At 41.2% G+C, this 21328-nt stretch overlaps 1 protein-coding gene and 1 long non-coding RNA gene across 9 annotated transcripts in view; one reads left to right on the top strand and one right to left on the bottom strand.

Annotated features, from left to right (window-relative positions):
- BCL11A (BCL11 transcription factor A) overlaps positions 1-21328 on the top strand; it is a 105532-nt gene that overhangs the window by 67823 nt on the left and 16381 nt on the right. For 5 of the 7 annotated variants that reach the window (XM_073339356.2, XM_073339360.2, XM_073339354.2 and 2 more), the window contains one exon: positions 20203-21328. This exon is cut by the window's right edge. In XM_073339356.2, the coding sequence (XP_073195457.1) occupies positions 20203-21328 (1126 nt within the window). Of the gene's footprint in view, positions 1-7889; positions 8085-20202 lie in introns of all 7 variants that reach the window. The other 2 variants (XM_073339358.2, XM_073339359.2) reach the window with 2 other exon arrangements.
- On the bottom strand, positions 1091-9390 carry LOC140909621 (uncharacterized). 2 transcript variants are annotated; one of them, XR_012158296.1, is made up of 4 exons: positions 9201-9390; positions 6239-6427; positions 3179-3348; positions 1091-1465 (listed from the first exon to the last, which is right to left on the bottom strand). It is a non-coding gene; the product is annotated as an uncharacterized LOC140909621 (long non-coding RNA). The 2 variants fall into 2 exon arrangements; XR_012158295.1 differs by lacking the exon at positions 6239-6427.

Raw genomic sequence — 21328 nt, 5'->3', positions numbered from 1 at the left:
CTTATTTTAATTTTATTCTTCCCCATCTATAAAATCTTAACCCATGCCTAACACCAATTCTCTATTTCTTCTTTGAACGATGGTCCGTATTGTATTCCTCTGAGGGTTATGCGCATGTGCCATGTGCCCAGAGCCTGAGCTTTTAGGAATGGTATATATCTATTCTCCCACCCTCATGACAGCCAGAACTTTGTTTTTCACCACAGATGAGTTTTCCAAGCTAATGGGCCATATTCATCCCTGGTGTAACTCCATTGATTATCTCTCCTACCCCAATATCCACATGGAAAAAGTCTTTTGTTCAATAGGAAAATATACACTTCCATGCTACAGGAAGTACCAGGGCCAGATTCGGCCACTGGTATATCCTGACTTCAGTCACCATAGACTCTGATGGAAAATGCTCTTTGGCAAAGTACCTGCCAGCTACCATCTGCTGAGGTGTGGGGAGAGGGCACTGGAGACAAGTAGGACCTAAAAGTGAGCGTCACTGACGAGAGGGGGCATGACCAGTGTAGTCAGAGGGTGTGCTGATTAAGCACATCTCTTCAATAGTCTCTTCCAGTGAGGTTCTCTGGTGCCTCCCGTGTATTTTAAAGCTGTTTTCCCCCAACAACAATCTCAAGGGAGAGATCTCAGCCTACTGTCCCTTGGAGAAAATCCCTCTGAGGTGTAGGGAGCTTCCCTGTGAGTGTGGTTTACACCTCTCTGCTTCATCTGGCTACTAAATTAATACGTTTGGATCTTCTGCAAGGTGTTTTTAATGCTTGCCAAATCTGCTAGTAACAGAATATTTGGATTGGGTTGTAAAAATTATTGCCACTAAAAACAGTTAAATCTATGGTTTCAGAGTAACAGCCGTGTTAGTCTGTATTCGCAAAAAGAAAAGGAGTACTTGTGGCACCTTAGAGACTAACCAATTTATTTGAGCATGAGCTCATGCTCAAATAAATTGGTTAGTCTCTAAGGTGCCACAAGTACTCCTTTTCTTTTAGTTAAATCTATATCTATATCTATATCTACTAAATCTATAGTATCTATCTATATATCACTGCAAAAGTTTTGACTACAAGAACAGCAGCAGTGGGCCCAGCTTGCAATTTATTAATGTATGTGTTACATTTGAGTTAGAAGGGGAAAGATCAGACAACACATTTATTTCTAAAGGCTGAGATAATGTAGAGATCTATGTGAAATCATTGCCGAATCATATTAGTGGTGGAAAATATCTATTAGATCATCTCATCCATTTCTCTGCCAATGCTGTACTGTTCCCGAAGGTTAATCTTCTAGTGTCTGCCACTGATTCACTGTGTGACTGTCGCATGTCACGGAGCCATGGGAGTTTCACCACAACTTTCAGCTTTATTTCTTGTATTTCCATAAAGAGGTTTTAAATTTGTTGTTGTTGTTAAGAAAGGTTCCCTCCAGTTTTGCATTTCAATTTCTTTCTCCCAAGTTGTGTCTGAAAGTCAAAACAACAATAACTGTCAGATAAAGATGCACATTGAAAGAGTTGTAAAAAATGCAAGTTCCTGCATGAACAAGGAACTTTGTCTTGCCAGGCCCCAGTTCGACTGTGGATTGACGGCTAGCAGGTAGTGTGGGAGAACCTTGTGTTGGTTTGTGTCCCAGCAACCCCTTTCCTGGACAAGGTGTGGTTATCTAACTGGGCATGGAGCAGCTCCTCAGACTCACTCCGTGGTCAGGAGTAAGGCACAGCTTTGGAGCTTTTATTCTTGTTTATATAAATACAGTTTCTACAAATATGTATTTGCTTTGTCTTGAAAGTCTCTGTTTAGACAGCTTCATAAACACTGATTCTTTACCTGGTGCTGTAATAGTAAGAGCTATTTTAGGGCCTGGTGTCACACCCGCTGAACAAAGTGAACCCAATTCACTATTACTCTGCACATTGTGTAGTCATTCATGCAAGTGCAAAGTGGACATGATATGCCACCACTCTGCTTGGCATTCACTTTGCATGAATACAAAAGCACACAACACAGTGAATCGGGCCCAAGGGGAGCAGGAGCAGGCCTTAAAATAGTGATCACTGTGTATGAGCAATAGATTATTTTCCGAGTTACACACCTTTTCTATTTTAATAAGTTTCCAGTAACAATTAGATCATTCCCTAGACGAGTCACATGACACATTTCATTATTTAAAAATCCAAGCAGCAAGCATGCATGCACACACATACAGAGCAAATAAACAAATACAAAGCTCCCATTGCCTTCAGTGGGACCAGAACTGGGCCTTCAAGTTTAGTTTACCTGCCTGTATAATTTAACACTGAACTCTCCAATTGTTTCTTCACTTAGAGAAACACAACAACAATTCACTACTGGGCTAAGCAGTTAGTACACTGAGCCTTTTGTGTGTCTGATTTATGACCTTCCCCCTCTGCAAATGTGGTCTGCAATAAAAACATGGACTCAATCTCGGTGCAGGTGCAGCCTCTGATACCTGATGTAGAAATCAGGAAGCAAAAATCAAAGAGGGGTTTCTGTTCCACAATTGCTGCAGTTTCAGTGCAAGCAAATCAGTCTCCGTAAAACACTTCCCTTTCTCATGAGTGCGGCTCGGTGAGATTTTTAAATAAACGAGTACCCTGAAGTTTGGGCTGAATGTGACACCCACTAAGAAAAAAAAAATGGAAATTAGAGCTATTTATAGTGGTAAGCGAATGCCGATTTCATCAGCTTTTGTTTAATGTGAGGAAACACAGTATACGAGTACAGTAACCTTACTTGTAACTTCTTGCTTAAGCTGGCAGGAGTGATTGAATTCCCTGACACTGTAAAAGTCTGGACAACCCTGCCAGCTCGTGGAAGGTCAGTCCAACAACTGTCACATGGAAAAGCATCAAAAGCATGAGCTGTCGATAGTGACCCGCATTTGCAGAAAATCTGAGGGCTTTCTAATTAACTGAGGATCTCTAAATTAGAGCAAAGCCGCTTGACAAGCCCCCTCATATGCCTTAAGTGTCAAGGCGCAGATAATCATTACATCTAACAAGCTTCTGATTTTTAACAGTAGCTATGAGACTAAATCAGCTTATAATGGCTCAGTTTCAAAACATTTCAGTGCATTTTTCATCTCTTACTCTGAATATATATTCTTTGTTCCCTGCTCAAATATTCTGGTGCTTTTTCCTAATTTCAGGTTTTACCTCACAATGGCTCCACTTCTCTTAGTCAGGCAGCTCATTTGCTTGTCATTTCTCACACATGAGCATCCATGTTGTTTAGTCATGATTCTTTTCAACCAGTACATTGCACAGATTCGCTTCATCCTTCCACCCCATAGCGAACAAGGAAGGGTTGCCGAGTTGATGTCATTCTGTTATTTAAAAAAAAAAAAGTAGACTCAAGCACCTGTTTTGCAAGATGTGAGATGTAGTTTTAACCCTCAAAAATTTGGTATCTATAGATCTGCTGGGTTCTGATCTCATTCATTCTGTTTTTACGGTGGCGTAACTCCACTGACTTCAGTGGAATTGCTCCTGATTTACACCAGTTTAGGCCCGCAGAATCTGAGCTTCTCCTTTCAACTTTATTCATAGTCTGCTAAGAGGATAAATATTTAAACTGGCTCCGTCATGCACACTGGAACATCTGTACAGAAGGTGATGCGGGGAACTTGCTGCTGACTTGATTATGTAGCTCCCAACACTGGTAAAGAGACAGACATACGGCACGCGCAGAAAGATGGCAGGATAGACTCATATGTAAGTAGTAATAAAGAGCAGATAAATACCATTCAGGAAGGAAGAGAGTTAATGAACAACTCTTTGGAACTTCTCTGCATGTGTTTATATTCAACTACTTATCCATATCCTTGTAATTATTGAAATGAAATATATAATAAATCACGATGCCTAATTTTTCTTCTAAAAAATTTCACAAAGTAATCAAATCCCAAAGTGCATATTGTCTTCCAATGGCTTTATCAGTAAATCAGATTTTTACCATTTAGCTGCAAAAGTTAGATTTAAGCATCCTTACTGTAATGTTTGAAAGATGAACATTTGTTTCAGTGGGTACTGTGCCAATCAATAATCTTCCAGTTTAACTCAGCTATCAATTATTGCTGCAATTATTTATCTAGTTGGATATTTAAAATGTCATCAGAAAGAGATGATTACATATTCCAGAAAGCAAGGCACTATATAATCAGATGAACTGAATCCAGTTAAATGTAGTTTGGTACTAACTTGTCCTTCAAAGCTTGAATTCTGCAGCCGCAACTGAAACAACAGCTTTCTGCACTGTTGTAAGGAAACAGATCTTAACCTTGGAACACAGTATGTTATTGGGGTCGGGTAGTACTTAGATAGAGGAGACCTTGCAAGCCTGGAAATTGAATCAGCCATACTGACATAAAGAAGCATTTTTTGGTATGTTTTCATTGGATTTCATCTGCAAATCTATAAATAAGAAATTCTTCTCTTTATCTTCCTTTCTGTGACTTTAAACTCCTGAAGCACTGAATTTTCAAATGCCCCTTTTGTGTTCCTTGACTGGATATATGGTAAATACTCAGTGTGCCCTGAAAATGCAGTAAAGCTATAGAAATTCCTTCATTCTCAGATTCCCTAAACCCCACGTATCCTGAGCATTATATCATTTTCAACTTCAAGGAGTCTTAGATTACAAAGAGGAGGCAGAATAATACAAACAAGACCATAGAACTTTATGGTATCTTTTGTCCTATTTACAAAGAAAAAATTAACAACTCTCCTAATACTCCGTTGTGCAAGTACAAAACTGGCTTCTGTAAGGGTCAGGTGCAGCTCTTGCTATAATTGCAGCTCCTTTAGTGACACTGAAGTTGTTCAGGGACATAATAAGGCTTTGCCTTTCCAATAGATGATCTGTGGACAGAGATACTGATTCTGGGGACCTGCAGAACCCCTGGCCAAGATGGCTCAGTTTGTCAGATGGTGCCAGAGTAAACCTGGGCTGGTGGAGTCTGCTGCTGTCTTAGTGCACTGATTGGTGAGGAAGGGGAAACTGAAGTGGAGGAGGGGCATTACAAGAGGGAAGGAGAGATTTAGAGGATCTGTTTGGGAATGTGGGGGAAGAAGAGATTGAGAAGATGGGGAGGGTCCCAAGCTTTATTCACCCAAATCCTGAAGTTGACCCTCAATTAGAATTATGATCTACAAAAGCAAGCCCAATCTAGTCTGAAAAAATTAGATCAATGTTATTCTAAGGTGAGCATTTTACCTTAAAACTTTGGCACTGAGAACATTTAACAGGGTAAATTGAGTTCCACAGCTTGTTTGAGCAGCACCAGGGCCTCTATATGTACCAGAACTTCTCCCCACAGAATGTCACCTTTGTCAGTGCAGCTCACAATACCCATCCCCAGCCTTGGCGAGAATGTGGTTTTTGCAGCCGCAATGGAGCACTGTGGGGCAGCAATCAGTGGCATTACAGCCAAGGGAAGATGTAATTGTAGCACGGGCATACCCACATTAGTTTAACCTAGCGAGTATGGGTAACGATTGTAGTGAAGACATGGTGGCATGGGCTAGCATCCTGAATATGTACCCAGGGTCCCTGGCAGGCTTGAGCTGGGGAGCTAGCTCATGCAGAAGTCCACACTGCCACAGCTTCACTACTAGTGTTACCCGCATTAACTCGATCAAAGCTAGCGTGGCTATACCTACCTGCGCTACAGTCATACCTTCATTTGTTGTGTAGACGTAGCCTTGGTTGTGGAATGCTCAGACATTCAGAACACTGCCTCCAGGAGTGGCAACTACTATGCTATGGATGCAATGGGTACTCTCCTCAGTACTGGTTTCCTAGGACTAGCAGGTGCAGAAGAGCAATAGGGTCCTAGCCCAGACAGTCATGCAAGCCCTGCCTTGTGATCAAGTATGACAAGCAGCAATATTCCAGCTGCCTCCTGAGTGAGTGTATTGGGCTAAATTCATCTCAGGTGTAACTCCATTAACTTAATACACTAGGGATAAATTTGTTCTGTTATGTTTACGAACAAAACACAGCGTGCCATGCAACTCTCTGCTTTAAAAGTGTAATACAAAAAAGCCTATTCATAGGTGAAAGAATTTTATATTTATTTAACAAAATCTGGGATGACATCAGAGAAATAGAAAATGACATGTAAAGTGTGTCAGTGCATTCTCTACAAAAATAAATAAATAAAGGCAATAAGGGATGGGCACTACTTCTATATAGATTTACTCCAATGTACTTACTCCAAGTTGCTCTAACAGTGACCAGTGGTGTGAATATTCCATCCAGTGTCTCTCCCAGTGAGCAGAGATTGAGTGGTTTTAAAATGTCATCTCCGTTCGATTTCTCCAGGAGTGCCCAGTGTATTGCATTAGCGTCCTTCAGCAATTTCCCATAGAGTTTAATTGGGTTGTAAAGCACTAGTAGTTATGCTGATTAATACAAAATCATGTGACTATGTTTCTGATCCTTTATTTGTGAGAAGATATTTTGTTACACATATACAGTACATGGGCTATTAATATAATTAATATAAATAATAATTAAAACTAAAATAACAGTATTAGCCGTTTCTAAACAAAATAATGTAAAGGTTGGGACTTAAACTTTTAGAAAAAAGGGAATATAGAATGAAAGGCTAGAAATCTAGATCTGCCTTTCCCTCTGTGTTGTGCTGAGATGTTGCTGAGGTCAGAAAACATTGCATGTACTTAGGTGTCATCATCATATATGGCTTTGCACCTCCGAACAAAAACAGTTAGTGAAGGATGGGCATGACAACATGGATGTATTTCTTGCTTTCATGAGATAACTCAAACCCATAGGACCAAATTTTCTGGGTGCTGCCACTGTGCATCTACACTGGTGAGTGCAAATGGGCCTTTGTGTACACACTCCAAGACATCCCATCCATTTGCACGTGCAGCATGCAGTTTTCCCATGTGTGTGAAACGGGATCATTGACATTTTTGTGGTTGTCCCTTTTTACTCATGGCCAAAAATTTGCCCACATAACTTTATGATCAAATCTTGTAGTCCTCCTATTTATGTCAATTAAAGTTTTGTTTTACTATAATTATTTGTATTATAGTAGCACCTAGTGATCATGACCCCTCTGTGCTGAAGGCTGTATAGATAGTCCTTCCTCTGAAGAGCTTGCATTCTAAATGAACAAAACAAAGGTAAAGAGCCTGGCCTAATGTCACACAGTAGGTGAATGGCAGAGTCTAGAACTCATCTCCTGCATGCTAGTCTACACCCTATCCATTAGACCATACTGTCTCTTGAATAAAACTTGCAGCAATTAACTGTTAGCATCATTTTAATATGCATTTTTATGCTTTAGTATTCTCTGCCTGGTATTCAGGTTCAGTACTGTTGCTGTTAGAAGGGAAGAAAAGACTAAATGAAAAAGGGAACTACCAGAAAGAAAAATAGGAAACAATTAATCATTTAGGTGTATGAGAACGAGCACAATTATTTGGAACTTCTCTGTAACTATATAATTACACTGTATTTAAAAAGTGAATTATTAACTTGATTGTCCCTAACAGCCATTGGGTAAATACATAATTATGGACTGTTGACACAGGGTATTGTTTGCTGCATAATCGGGTGACTGCTTTGAAGGAGCTTTGATGCTCTATCGGGTCAAGGCTTACATGAGATTTCTTAGTTGATGGATCATTGACCTGATAGACCTGAAGGAGAATGTATCTGTCTGTTGCGTGTAGATCTAGCTAGAGGAGTTTTTGTTAAGGCCATTTGGGTGTCATTTCTGTTTAAAAGTCCATTAATTTAAAATGATTACAAAATTTTAAAGGAAAAAGAAAACCCATACTGGGAAAACTTAGTCATTGCAACAGTAATAATCATTTTTGTCTTTTTAAATAGCAAAAGTGATCAGATGGCATTAGGGACTATGGGCCCAGTCCCGGAAAATCCTTACTCATGCGAGTCATCCCGTTAAAGTCAGTTGGAAGAGAGCTGGAAAAGAATCTGCACGTCAGGGTTTGATCACTTTGTGAATTATTTTAGAAGTCGTGGGCCAGATTATATCAATAATGAGTTCTGCTTACAAATCTGATGGTACGATATAGTCCAATATTAGACTCTATAGTTTATATTTTGAATTAATGGGAGTGCATATGTTGAAGTCTGTCTGTCTTTCTATATTATTTGTATTTCTCTGTGACCTTAGTATTTAAGTACAAACTACTTTTGTTTGCCAGATCTTATTTGTTTGAGAAATTTCTTTTACAATTTATTTCAAAGTTGAATTATAAGCTCCAAATTGTTGTCTGAACCCACCAACTGCAATTTGTTTCCATTCACTGGTAATCGAAAAGTGACAGATTTCCACCCCCAAGTTTTAAAAAACACAAAATCACTCCCAGACTGGCATCTTCCTTGCCAAGTTGGAGCCTGAAGCAGTTTTTTTTGTAGCCAGATAATCATCACCTTGAAAATGGTGACAGACATTGAGGTCAGGCCAGTATGACTGGCAGCCCTACGATGCTCCTGAGGGACAGCAGAAGCCATCTCCTGTTTGCCAAGCCCTACAGCTCAAGCAAGAGATCAGTTTCAGTTCTGGTCTTTGTGTAAAATTAGGGTTTAGTAGGGATTTTTTTTAAGTGAGTAAGAAAAAATACAAAGTATTTTGACACTGGAAGTAAAATGTCCACCCACAAACTTTCCATTTTTCCTGGAAGGACGTGATCCCACACACATTGGAATGGACTGGAGTCTTTCCATTGACTCCAATGGGCATTGGCCCAAAGCTAAATGTATGCTTATTTAAGCAGCTTTTTTTCTCTGCTACTATGTGAGGTGTAAACACAGGTTACGCTTCTTGTGAAAATAATTCTGATTCTTCTCTCACACCAGTGTTTTTTTGTTAACTTCACTGATGTTACTCCTGGTGTAGGGCTTACTCCACATCCCACTGACTGGAGGTCTTTCCATTGCCTTCAGTGGGCTTTGGATCCAGACCTTGTGCTTGCAGAGCTGAGAAGAGAAGTGGGAAATTAGAAATTAAATAAGAAATAAGAAATTAACACTTTATCGTTAATTAGATGTCCATAGAGGTCTTGCCCGTTTGCTCTTTGATGACGCTGAGTAGTTGTTCTTTTGGAAAGAAGAGATAGCATTAGAGGGACCATACCCATTCCTTGTTCCTTTTCCTAGCCCCCTCCCCATTCTTACCTTCGCTCCAAATAACTCTCATTTTCCTTTCCAGTCTGTTAGACTTTAAACGTATGGCAGACGATAGGTTCTGTTTTTCTTTGACCTTCCCGATAATGCTGCTGCTGTCTAACTTTAAATAGTAAACCATTATCAAATTGCAGCCCAACTCCTGCACGGCCACACCCCTTTAACTTGGAAGCTGTCAGCCTCTTCCCCTGCAGAAAGAATGTCGGTTTGCCATAAGGGCTGCACCTTAAATAGGCAGAAGTCTGCTTTCCCTGGACAAAGGTAAAAGGCAGGGGAGTCCGGGAAAATAGACTTGTGGCTGCTTGAGCTGTTGGTGCTTGGGTGTTTATTGGATTGACTTAGGAATTCTCTGTTTGGATATTCTTCAGGGAGTGACCTTACTGCAAGTAGCATCCTGTCTGTTTGTGTTCCTATTCCACAGAGAAGGAATGAAAGGCATAGTCTTTCCTACCTGTGCCCTGTAAGCCTGTTTTTTCCTCCTAATGAATTAGTAGTAGCTGTTCTGCAGCACAAGTGAAAGGCACTCAAATACCAGAGTGATAGGCGTGGCAGAAGAATCTGAACAGAACCGAATAGTAATACTTTAGGCTCTGTATGAGAGAAGGCCAAATAATACTGTCATCGGGAAATGTAAAGAGATATAATCAGTTTAAAAGTAATATTTTGTTTAAATATAAAATCCTTGTCTGCTAAGTCATGCTTCCAGATATTAAAATAGAAAGATAATTACCACCATTATTTGCTTTTTTATCATTTATGCTGCTTGTATTTTTTCAGTTTGGACAATAAAAATAAAATATCTGTAAAACTGGTCAAACCTTTTCTCACAAAAAGATTTTTTGGTGTAAAAAAATGGCCTTTTTTGAGAACAAAACATTTTTCAAAAAATTATTGAAATGATCAAAATCTGCGACATCTTTCTTGAAATTTTTATTGAAATCATTTTAGAAATTTTTCATTTCACAAAATCTTGGCTTCTAGTAAGAAGAAATGAGTTTCAGATAATTAAACATTTCAGTGACGATTTTGCCGAAGTCCTCAATAAAATATGGATCAAAAGGTCATGGAAAAGTTCATGAAAAACAAAATGTGGGGCCACTTTGACTCCTACAAAATGAAACAACTTTCAGATTTTGACATTTAGCACAAAATTGTTTGTTGTTTTTCAATCATTTCTACTGCTCAGTTTCACTTTTGTTTATAATCAGTTACTAGTGGACTTTACTTTCCGATTCTTGTAGTTTTCTTTTTTTATATATATATATATACACTAGAAACTGTACTTGTTCATCCTGATCTGGTGCTGCGTAATTTTCTCACGAGTCTTACTTGTGTTTTTCTGTTAACATTTAATGATGATGATAATAATTAATTAATAGACATGAATCACTGCTCTGTTACACCAGTGTTGAAGTCAATGGAGTCACAGTAGTATAATAGAGTAGTGAATCAGGCCCAATATTTACTAAAGGCCCTCCTGCCAAAAAAATATGTTGGTATACAGAAATGATAAATGTATAGGTTACAGAGAAATGACCTCCTTGCCCCCAAAACCCCCCAACAAAACAAAACATACCACCACCAACAAAACCCACAGCCACCTCTAATCCATTTATGATGGGCCAGTATAATAATGTGTCTTTTGCAATCTGCTCAATCATAAAGAAAAATCAGTATTCAGTTAACTAAGGAAAAAAAATTCATTGAACAATTACAGTTTCCCTTGTCTAAGTCAATGCTGCTAACTACTAGGAAAAGGTGACTTACGAAAAGTGGGTATTTTCCCCTCAGTGCTTACAAACAGAAGTAAGTTGCAGAAGACACAGAGGGTACATCTACAATGCTGTTGGGAGCATGCCTTCCAGCCTGGGCATGCCTCCACTCGAGCTAGCATGGTAAAAATAGCAGCTTGGATGTTGCGGTATGGGTGGTGGCATGGGCTGGTTACCTCAACTCGGACCCAGAGGGGCAGCTTGTACTCAGGCAGCTAGCCTGTGCCACTGATGCTTTTGGCGAGGCAGTGTATGTCTGGGAGGCATGGTCCCCTCTGTAGTGTAGACATACCCAGATTGAGCATATCTATCTTCAGTCTCTGTTAGCTTCCTGTGTCCCAGTAGTTTTAGTTCTGAAGTTTTAGTTGCGGGATTTCAACAGCATGCATTTCCAAAGGAAAAGATATTTGACAAGCCAGATGCAGAAGAGATGAATCAAGTACAAGTGGTAACAATTAACTCTGTTTCCCCTCCACCCTCTTAAATACTGTAATGATCCAAAATTTATCAGCCTAAAAGCAAGCAATCATTTGATATTAAAGCAGAATAAAGAAATTCTGGTTTAGGTTCAAACTGTTCCTCAATTTTTTTTGTGAAGAGGGGAGGAGGGTGGAAAAGTATTTGTTATAATTTTCACATATTCAAGTCCCAGTAACATTCTATTTTTTGCATCTCTGATAACAAAAGATACATGTGATCTATGCAGGAGCCTACAAGAGCAACACACTATTGTAGTAACTTACTAGTACGTAACCTTGTGATGAAAAGAACCTTGTCCTATAAACCCCGGTTTTGCTTGGCAAGTGTATGTTTTATGAGGAGAACAAGGTATATTTTGCACTAAAGGCCCCACCACTACGGGCTGTAATGACAACGCTTTCATGTGCTCTTACTGCTAAGCTCACGGAAAACAGGCAAAGGCCTCAGTTGGTGGGGGTTCATTGCTTTTGGGAAATCAAGCCTTGTCAAGGTGTCTCCAGTTAGATACCAGAAAGTGAGTCCTCCTCCCCTGAAAAAACAGCCTCCTTTTGAAAACTGAGACCACAATATTTGTCCATGATCAAAACACATTTTTTTCCTTTCATAATCCCCACAAACCAACCACAGCAACAGAGCATTGTACACTACATCACTAGGGCCTGACACCCTTTTACATACCCTTTAGACTTGGGAAATTGGAAACTGTCCAAATGATCATGGCAGACCTAATTCTGATCTTATTTACACCAATGTAAAAGTAGAGCGAGTCTGGAGTCTCTGGCACTACTTCAGATTTCTGCCATTATCCTAAGAGGTGCTGAGCACAAGTCCCACTGAGACTTGGGTGCTTAGCACATCTCAGGGAGTTGGAGAAGAATAATTTTTCGCAGATTCATGTGTGGATCTCACCTCTCCCTGGGTTTCTGCAGCATCCTCTGGGGCTTCGTACATGGAGAGGTGGGTTGGCTGAAGGCAGGTCTTGGCAGGGATGCACATTGTCTCCCCTGGCACTCAGAGCAAATGCCATTGTAAAGGTTACTGAATTCAGGCTCTGTTATACTTTCTGTGCCCTCCCCTCAGTGGGATACCCCTTCACGTCCCAATGGCTGAAGAACCCCAGGCAGCACCGGCTGCAGTGGAGCATGGGGCTGAGCTGCTATTCCTTTTGGAGCCTCTGGCCTGGTCGACACTAAAAAGTTAGGTCAACCCAGTTATGTTGCTCAGGGGTGTGAAAAATCCATACTCCAGAGCGATGTAGTTAACCTAATCCCTGCTGTAGATAGCGCTACGTCGATGGAAGAGTTCTCTGAGGGAGGTGAATGGGAGAACCCCTCCCATTGGCATAGGCAGTGTCTACATTGAAGCGCTATAGCTGGCTGCGGCAGCTGTAGTGTTTCCGGTGTAGACAAGCGCTCAGAGTCAGCATGAAGTCACAGAACCCCGAATGGTTTGGGGGCTAGAGCCACTGCTTCTTCTACAGAGGGGCAGACCCACCCCACCAATGGAGATAACTCTGGGAAAGGGGAACCTTGCAGAGGTTTCCTCCATGTGCATCCCTTTTCAGGATGGGAGTTACTGGGATACAGTGAAATGGCTCTCCTACTGGGATTGTTGAAATGCCAGGCCTACCTGTACCAACTCATTTTCAACATCTCCCAGAAGTGTAGAGTCCCAGATCCTGGTCCATCTGGAGTCTGGTAGATTTGCCATTGACTTCACTGGGACCAAAATTTTGCCAAGGGGAATGTCGATGGCTGTAAATGGAATGCTTTGCAATCTCCACTGGCACATAGTCTGTTCCTCCCCTTTTACTATCCTCCTTTGTGTTTTTTCTTGTGAAAACTCTGCCAGATGATGGACTGAAGTTTGTATTTCTTCTACTATAGGGTATTCTGGAACAGAATGTGGCCAGCCCATATGATGCCCTATCATAGGTTGTGTATTGTGTCCATGTTAAGTGCCCCAATTTGGGGTCCTGCACAAATTAACTTCCGCATTGTGGATGCGGAACCTCCAGTCACTCCGCATTTGTCCTTTAATCGTTATGGCTTGTAGAATGTCCAGAGATGCGTATGTGCTGTGATAAGCTTTTATGGATCTAGCTTTTACTTTTAAGAATTGAAGGAAGCGCTTCCCAAGCCCACTGACATACACATGCATATTATTCCATTACTCACTTGGCACTGGAAGCATTCATATGCCTAGCTCCAGAATGAAATTTTTTCCAGCAGTGGCATCTACCTGACAGCTTCTCTTCCCGGCTGGCTTCTTCCCCAGCTCCTTGTCTGGCTCCGCTGCTGGTGGCTGTGGACATGCCTATGGGTCTGGTTCAGAGTCAACTATATTGTGCTTCTGGATGTCAGCTTCCTTTGACTCAGGTAGCAGTGTAAAGCATTCACATTTGCTCCATTAAATACATTTGTGAGTACAGCAAAGAATAAATGTCTTTTTAAAATGTCTGTTTAGTGCTAAAAGCAGATGCGCCTTCATATCTTATTAAGTAAATGCGTGGACTGCCCTTAAAGGCACTCAAATGCCAATATACATTCCATTCACTTGTTAACATTTTTCAGATCAGGAGTTTAAATCTGTCACCCACACATTCCCCAGTTAAATCACCTCTTTATTTGGGGTGGGAGGGGGGAGGTCAAGTGCTGAAGTTTTGTTATTATTTTAGGGAGATGGAACTATTATTTTAGAAATGCTAAATACTGTTCTACGAAAGTGCAATGCAATTTCTTAAGATCTATAGCTAATAATTCGCTGGATGAGATGTAAAGTAAATAGGTGATTGTCTTCAAGTAAAATGTTTATTTGATATTTTTCTAAAGAAATTGGGCCAGTGATGTTATTGGGCCAGGGTTGAATTTAGCCCATTGTGTTTATTTTTTATGTAGAATCCCTGCAATACAGTAATTCTCCTAGTTGTGGGACAGAAGAGTTTATTTCATCAATGAACAGTGTCTCAGACAGCCACAAAGCCACAGAGCAATGCACCGGCACTGCATGGTGCTATTTGCGTTGGTGCAGCATGTCATGGTGATCTGTCATCTAGGCTGATGCAGCAGTTTGATGATGTAAACCTCACAATGCAATATCAAGACCTCTTACCACAATTCTTTTGTTACTCTATGCAATTTTCTTGTCCACAGTGAGCTAGATCCTCCACTGAGATGGAGTTCTGCTCGGTGCAGCTGCAAAGTGGGTAAGGGGGAAAAGGTGGTAGCATGCTAACTTTGTGCTTCCCAGAGCTGCTGAGTCCTCTTTGGCCACCAGCTTGAGTTAGAGCAGCCACTCAACTACTCTAACTTAGGTTGGCATGTAAGGGCCTGCAAGGGGCCATTCTGTCCAGGGAACACTGGAGAACAGCATGATCCAGCCACACCCCCTCCCACTCCTAACATGCTCTCTACATCAGGAAGGCTGATGGGAGGGGCACAGCTCAGAGAAGCTATAGCATAAGCCAGAATCTGGCCCAGTATCTCCTCTCTGTCCTCATCCCGTTAGAGGCTGTTAGGAGTGAAAGTGAAGTGCTTTTCTTCTCTCTCCCTCCTTCTGTTTCTTTGGTAGGGCAGAGAAAAACCCAGCTGTCTCCAGTCCATTGAGCCAACACTCTCTGAGCTGTTGTGTGTGTTTCCGATCAGCACTCTGTGTGCTGTGCCTGAGACTACACCCTGGGACTTGGATTCCACAGGAGAGTGTCCCAGAGCTCTGGGAGCCCTCAGGCTGGAGATCATGGTTTCTCCATGTGCACAATGGAAGTGGCTCCTCCTCTGAAAATATCTTTGCAGAAATATGTGTTCATTGCCTCAGAGCTGAACTCAAAATGAGTGTATTTTTAAAAATATCATGAAGGAAATTACAAAGGTTTCTTGTTTCAGTTTCACAAGTTCTCCTGAAAACTTGTCTGGGTTAGCAGTGGGTTAATACAGTAGTCTTTCCACACTGACTTGGGCTCAAGTCCTGCTTTAGTCCAAGGTGTGTTTGGTGGAGCTCTCTCTCTAGACTATCCTATATGACAGGAAAATGGGGGTATTTCTGCCGATCTCATCCAAATCAGTACAATGCTGCAAGATGGAATTGCAGCACTGCTTAGCATGGGATAGCATCATGTATCACACTCGCAATTCAGTGCCTGAACCAGCCTTCAGGTTTTGTGGGACTTCTATCCAGTTTCCTCCTCTCATGTTCCTCCTCTCCATCATTGGAGATTTTTAAGAGCAAGTTAGACAAATACCTGTCAGGAATGGTCTAGACCAGAGTGGCCAACCTGAGCCTGAGAAGGAGCCAGAATTTACCAATGTACATTGCCAAAGAGTCACAGTAATATGTCAGCAGCCCCCACATCCGCTCCCCAGACCCCAGTGCCTCCTGCCTGCCAGCAGCCCCCACTAATCAGCGCCTACTCCCCTCTCCTCCCGCAATCAACTGTTTCATGTGTGCAGGAGGCTATTGGGGGGGGGGGAGGGAGGAGGAGCGAGGGCATGGCAGGCTCAGGGGAAAGGGCCTTGGGGGAAGGGGTGGAGTGCGGGCAGGGCTTGGGGCAGAGCAGGGGCTTGAGCAGTGAGCACCCCCCAGCACATTGGAAGTTAGCATCTATAGCTCCAGCTCCAGAATCAGTGCCTAGGTAAGGAGTCGCATATTAACCTCTGAAGAGCGGCATGCAGCTCCGGAGCCACAGGTTGGCCACCACTGGTCTAGATAATACTTAGTCCTGCCGTGAGTGCAGAGGACTGGACTAGATGACCTCTCGATGTCCCTTCCAGTCCTATGGTTCAATGATTTTATGTTTTATGATCACATGCCCTCAAATTGCTGCCTTTACTCATGCCCATATCCCGCCTATCTTTCCCTTCCTAGGCTGTGTTAACTTCTCACCTCTATGTGGGATTTCATGGTGTCTCTAGTGACCCTAACAGGGTAGACTATAGTGGGACCCATTAATGTGAAGATCCAGGCCATGCCTTGGCCCATGGACCCTCAGACTTCTGGTCCAATAATCTTTTTGTTGAGGTAGGGTTGATGGGACGACAGCTAGAGCATACTGAGGTCTGCTAGGGAACTGCAATAGTGACAAGGCAGAAATCCAAGAGTGCCTGGAGCGGTTTGATTTGTTGAGCAGTGTCCTTTGATTTGTTTGGTTGCTTTGGCTGGGTTGGATATGGGTTGCATTTAGGTTTAATCTGTCACTTTGTCCCTCTAGTGACCATGAGCTCTGCATGGGGATGTCGGAACAGTGGGTAACTGGAAACAAATTCAACCATAACCCATATCTCTTCAGATTTAGCCTGAGAATGGGCACTGAGTAATAGTTTAGTGCATGTATCCTGGCCAGACCAAGAGCACTCGCACAACACCCCCAGACCCAGGTTTATTACAGGATCACCAATAATCTGAGTGGCATGAGGTGCATAGGGTCTGGGTGAGTCAGTGGGGTATGCACTGAGAGAATCCTGGTCCCCCCTGTGATACCCTTAATGCACCTCAGTGAGTTGGAGACCTTTAGTAGTATGACTGAACCCCATACATTTTGGAGGTGCAGGATCGGGGCCTCCTTGATTCCACTTGTGGTTCTGGCTTGTCAGGGGTGTGTAAAAACAAGGGTTTGGCCTGACTTGTTTATTCACTTATTTACTTCTAGTTCTTGATTCTGTCACCCTTATTAAGAATGAGTAGTACCATGCCCTTCAACTGATCGCACTAAAAAGAATGGGTCTAACTCGTGAAGTAAAGTACTGCTTGGTGTGAGTAAAATTGGGCCTATAATAATTGAGGGAGCAGGCTCTGGGGCCTGCCCCTACTCCTACTGAAGTCAATGGGAGTTTTGTCATTGACTTCAATGGGAGCAGCATAGTGTCCAAAAACAGGAGCTTAGCCTGACTGAATGAGAAACTCAGGACTTCTAAGAAAACAGGGACTTTTGTGCCCAGAATGTGACGGTTTAAATACAACTCTCACTCCTTTGGTGGTAGTATGTGGATTATTGCCATAATTCTCATAGTTTGGCAAGCCTGCATCAGACTGGAACATACCTCTTGGTGGTAATATGGTCAGTCAGTAGCCTTCATTATTAATCAAGCACTAATAGACAAATTAGAAACTGTGTTTCTTCAAAGCAGGAGGTAAATCACTGGTGGATTTTAACTGTTTCACTGCTTTGTCTTATTTCCTATTTTATATTGCTCCATTGAAAATGTTAGATTGGTTAAGATTAGACAAGTGATGTAAATAAGCATTACTTTAAATTTAAATTATTATCCTGATTACCAAACATGAATGGTGAATTGAAAACTTGTTTTTCTTCAAAGCAAATGAAGAATAATATTACATTTTACACTTCAGTAAATCAATGTAGCCCTAATTTTTGCCATGCAGGAAATCAATTCTAGTCTTTATAACAGTCGAAGATGTTATGAACAAAGTAATTTTGCAAATGATGGCAAGTAACACATTTATTGATGACTGTACTTTAGGAATTTAGAATTTGTGAGCACTATAATATAATATACTGCACTGGTAGGAGCTGAGTGAAATACAGATTATATGGTGAAACTGTAATGCATCATTTGCTATTAGTGGACTGGTAATAATTACCAGTTTCAAAGCAGCTTTTTCCGTGTAATCTTTAGTCTCAGACGTAACAGCCCTTCTCATTGACATTATGATTACACTAGCTGCCCTTATGATCTAGAATATCTAGTTGATGGGAATACTAAAATGTGATAGTGAAAACTGTTTGTTGTATCCTCATTATAAGATAAAGTGCCATTTTCTCTGACCTAAATATATAAAATAGAAAAGCAGGGTAGCATTATATTGTTAGCATACTGTAGCCTGATCATGTAGCTTTCGGTATATTGTTAAAAATTTCCACTTTATGACAGCAAAATAAAGGAAATTTTCACATTTAAGTCTTTATGAGCACAGGAATGTGAAAGTCCAATTGAATTTTGTTCTATTTCCAACAGATTTAAATATTTATCTATGCCTGTATTCACAGTACATGCTAAACACCGTAGTGCATTTTATTCAAATGCTGGCTTCAGTTGAAGAATGAAATGTTAAATATTATTCCAAGGGCTTTTTAAGTGACTAAAGTGTTAAATGCCTGCTATCAGTGGTTGAATCTCTTTTTACTCATCCAATTCAGATTGTCAGACTAAATGTATAATAATAGAGGAATCTGAAGGCACCAGGAAAAATGGCTGTGGGTCACTATAGCCAGAACTATAGGCTGCCTGTCTGTCATATTCACAAATCATTATTCAATACATTATACAATGAAAATAGCCTTATAAAGCTTTTCCTTTTTCTTCTTTGAAGTGAGGAGGAAAACAAGAAGGTTGCTGATAAAATGATACTAATGTCGAAATTTTCTTTCCAAATCTTTCTGTGCTCCCTCCCTCCCCCTCCACATTAGGCAACTGTTTGAAACCTAATTTAGGCATCTACCATCTAATTTTGTAAAGAGGTTTTAACCACGAGTGGGTTATATTGAGTGAGATTATAAATGCATCGTCAAGTAAATTACAGGTCAGACCAGGAGTACATTATGCAGTCAAATACCATTGTAAGCCTGGCTTGTTTTTGAAGACGGTTATATTTTTGTTCCGGAGCAGACCTCAAGAGCTTTTGTTTTTAAATCACTAGCTAGCAACTCTATGAGAACTGTCAGGTTGGACTGAACATTAATTTTTGTTCTCATCTTTGTTCTAATTTCAATTTACCAACAGTTATCAGTGAAAAATACTTACTCTGGCAAAATGGGATTATTCTTAAAATTACAGCATTCAATAAAAATACACTTGCCTCCTTCAGATTTCATATGATCTCTTGCCTACCACCCTCCAGAAGTCATTCATTTTCCTTATTTTGCAATATATTTAGTTGTGGCTGCTTTCTTGTGCCATTATTAGTTAGCTTTTTGTTTAGTTATTTATTAGTCACTTGCTCTTTTATAATGTCCGGGTTATCTCTGAAAATAAATTATCATGAATTAGAGTTAGCTAGTTAGTTGGCTACTTGCCAAAGTGGCATTTACCATCCTCAAATTCTTTTCAGGGCGAGAGAAATAATGTGACTCCAACAGGGCGTGCATCCAGGCCTCTTGGCTACTGTACAGATATTTGACTAGCTGAACTGCATCTTTCCGTTTCTTCGTTATCCTTTTTTCTTTTTCTTTTTTCTTTTTTTCCACTTGAAGCTGACACTCTGCTAAGGGCATGAGATGTTGTCTAATTTTCTACACATTGTTAGTCTCTCAGAATAATGAGAAGGATGATAATTTAACATTTCTCATCTTCCTTAGCTATCGTTGCACTTTGGGCTGCTTCTTTGAACCAATGTATATGTTTTTGCATTATACCTTTCATAAAATTATTTGTAATGATTTTTTTTTTCATTTTACATATTAGTGAAGTAAGATCAAGGTATCTGTGGAGCCATAATTAGAATGAATTTACTGAATCATTTTTTTGATGGATCTTTAACACTGTTACCTGTTCACATACTCTCTGTTTGTTAGGGAAGGAAAAAAGGCAGGAAGTCAGCTCAGATTTGATATGGTTAAATGTGCAAGCTCCCCTCCCCCATAACTACTCATTAGTAGATTTATGTTTCTCCAGTTTAGATTTAATGCTAGGGGAAAAGAAAGATTAGAAAGAAAAAAACCAACAACCATCAATCATTGATAAGCAATTCAGTGATTAAACATTTATGTTGCTGTTGGTATTATTTTGCAGGTAAAGATGAGCCCAGCAGCTACACGTGTACAACTTGTAAACAGCCTTTCAACAGTGCATGGTTTCTCTTGCAACACGCACAGAATACTCACGGATTAAGAATCTACTTAGAAAGCGAGCATGGAAGTCCCCTGACACCGCGGGTTGGTATCCCATCAGGACTAGGTGCAGAATGTCCTTCACAGCCACCACTCCACGGAATTCATATTGCAGACAATAATCCTTTTAACTTGCTAAGAATACCTGGGTCAGTATCAAGAGAGGCTTCAGGTCTTGGAGAAGGGCGTTTTCCACCCACACCTCCTTTGTTTAGCCCTCCCCCCAGACATCATTTGGATCCACATCGCATAGAACGTCTGGGTGCAGAAGAAATGGCTCTTGCAACCCATCACCCTAGTGCCTTTGACAGGGTGCTGCGACTGAACCCCATGGCTATGGAGCCACCAGCTATGGATTTCTCCAGGAGACTTAGAGAGTTAGCTGGAAACACCTCCAGTCCACCATTGTCACCAAGCCGGCCCAGCCCTATGCAAAGGTTACTGCAACCATTCCAGCCAGGCAGCAAGCCACCATTTCTGGCAACACCGCCCCTTCCTCCTCTTCAGTCAGCCCCTCCTCCTTCCCAGCCTCCAATAAAATCCAAGTCTTGTGAATTTTGTGGGAAAACATTCAAGTTTCAGAGTAATTTAGTAGTACACCGTAGAAGCCACACTGGAGAAAAACCCTACAAATGCAGCCTCTGTGACCACGCATGCACTCAGGCCAGCAAGCTAAAGCGTCACATGAAAACACACATGCACAAGTCCTCCCCCATGACCGTCAAGTCAGATGACGGGCTCTCCACAGCCAGCTCCCCAGAGCCTGGAACCAGTGATCTCGTCGGCAGTGCGAGTAGTGCTCTCAAATCTGTCGTGGCCAAGTTTAAGAGTGAAAATGACCCCAATATGATTCCAGAAAATGGGGATGAGGAAGAAGAAGAGGACGAGGAAGAAGAGGAAGAAGAGGAAGAGGAAGAGGAGGAGGACTTAACTGAAAATGAAAGGCCAGACTATGGCTTTGGCATTAATCTAGAAGCAGCCCGTCACCACGAAAACAACTCCAGGGTTGGTGAGGAGAACCGTTCTAT

Source organism: Lepidochelys kempii, chromosome 3 (genome assembly GCF_965140285.1).
Source record: "Lepidochelys kempii isolate rLepKem1 chromosome 3, rLepKem1.hap1, whole genome shotgun sequence".
NCBI lineage: Eukaryota > Metazoa > Chordata > Testudines > Cheloniidae > Lepidochelys > Lepidochelys kempii.
This window is presented reverse-complemented; position numbering and strand designations above follow the sequence as displayed.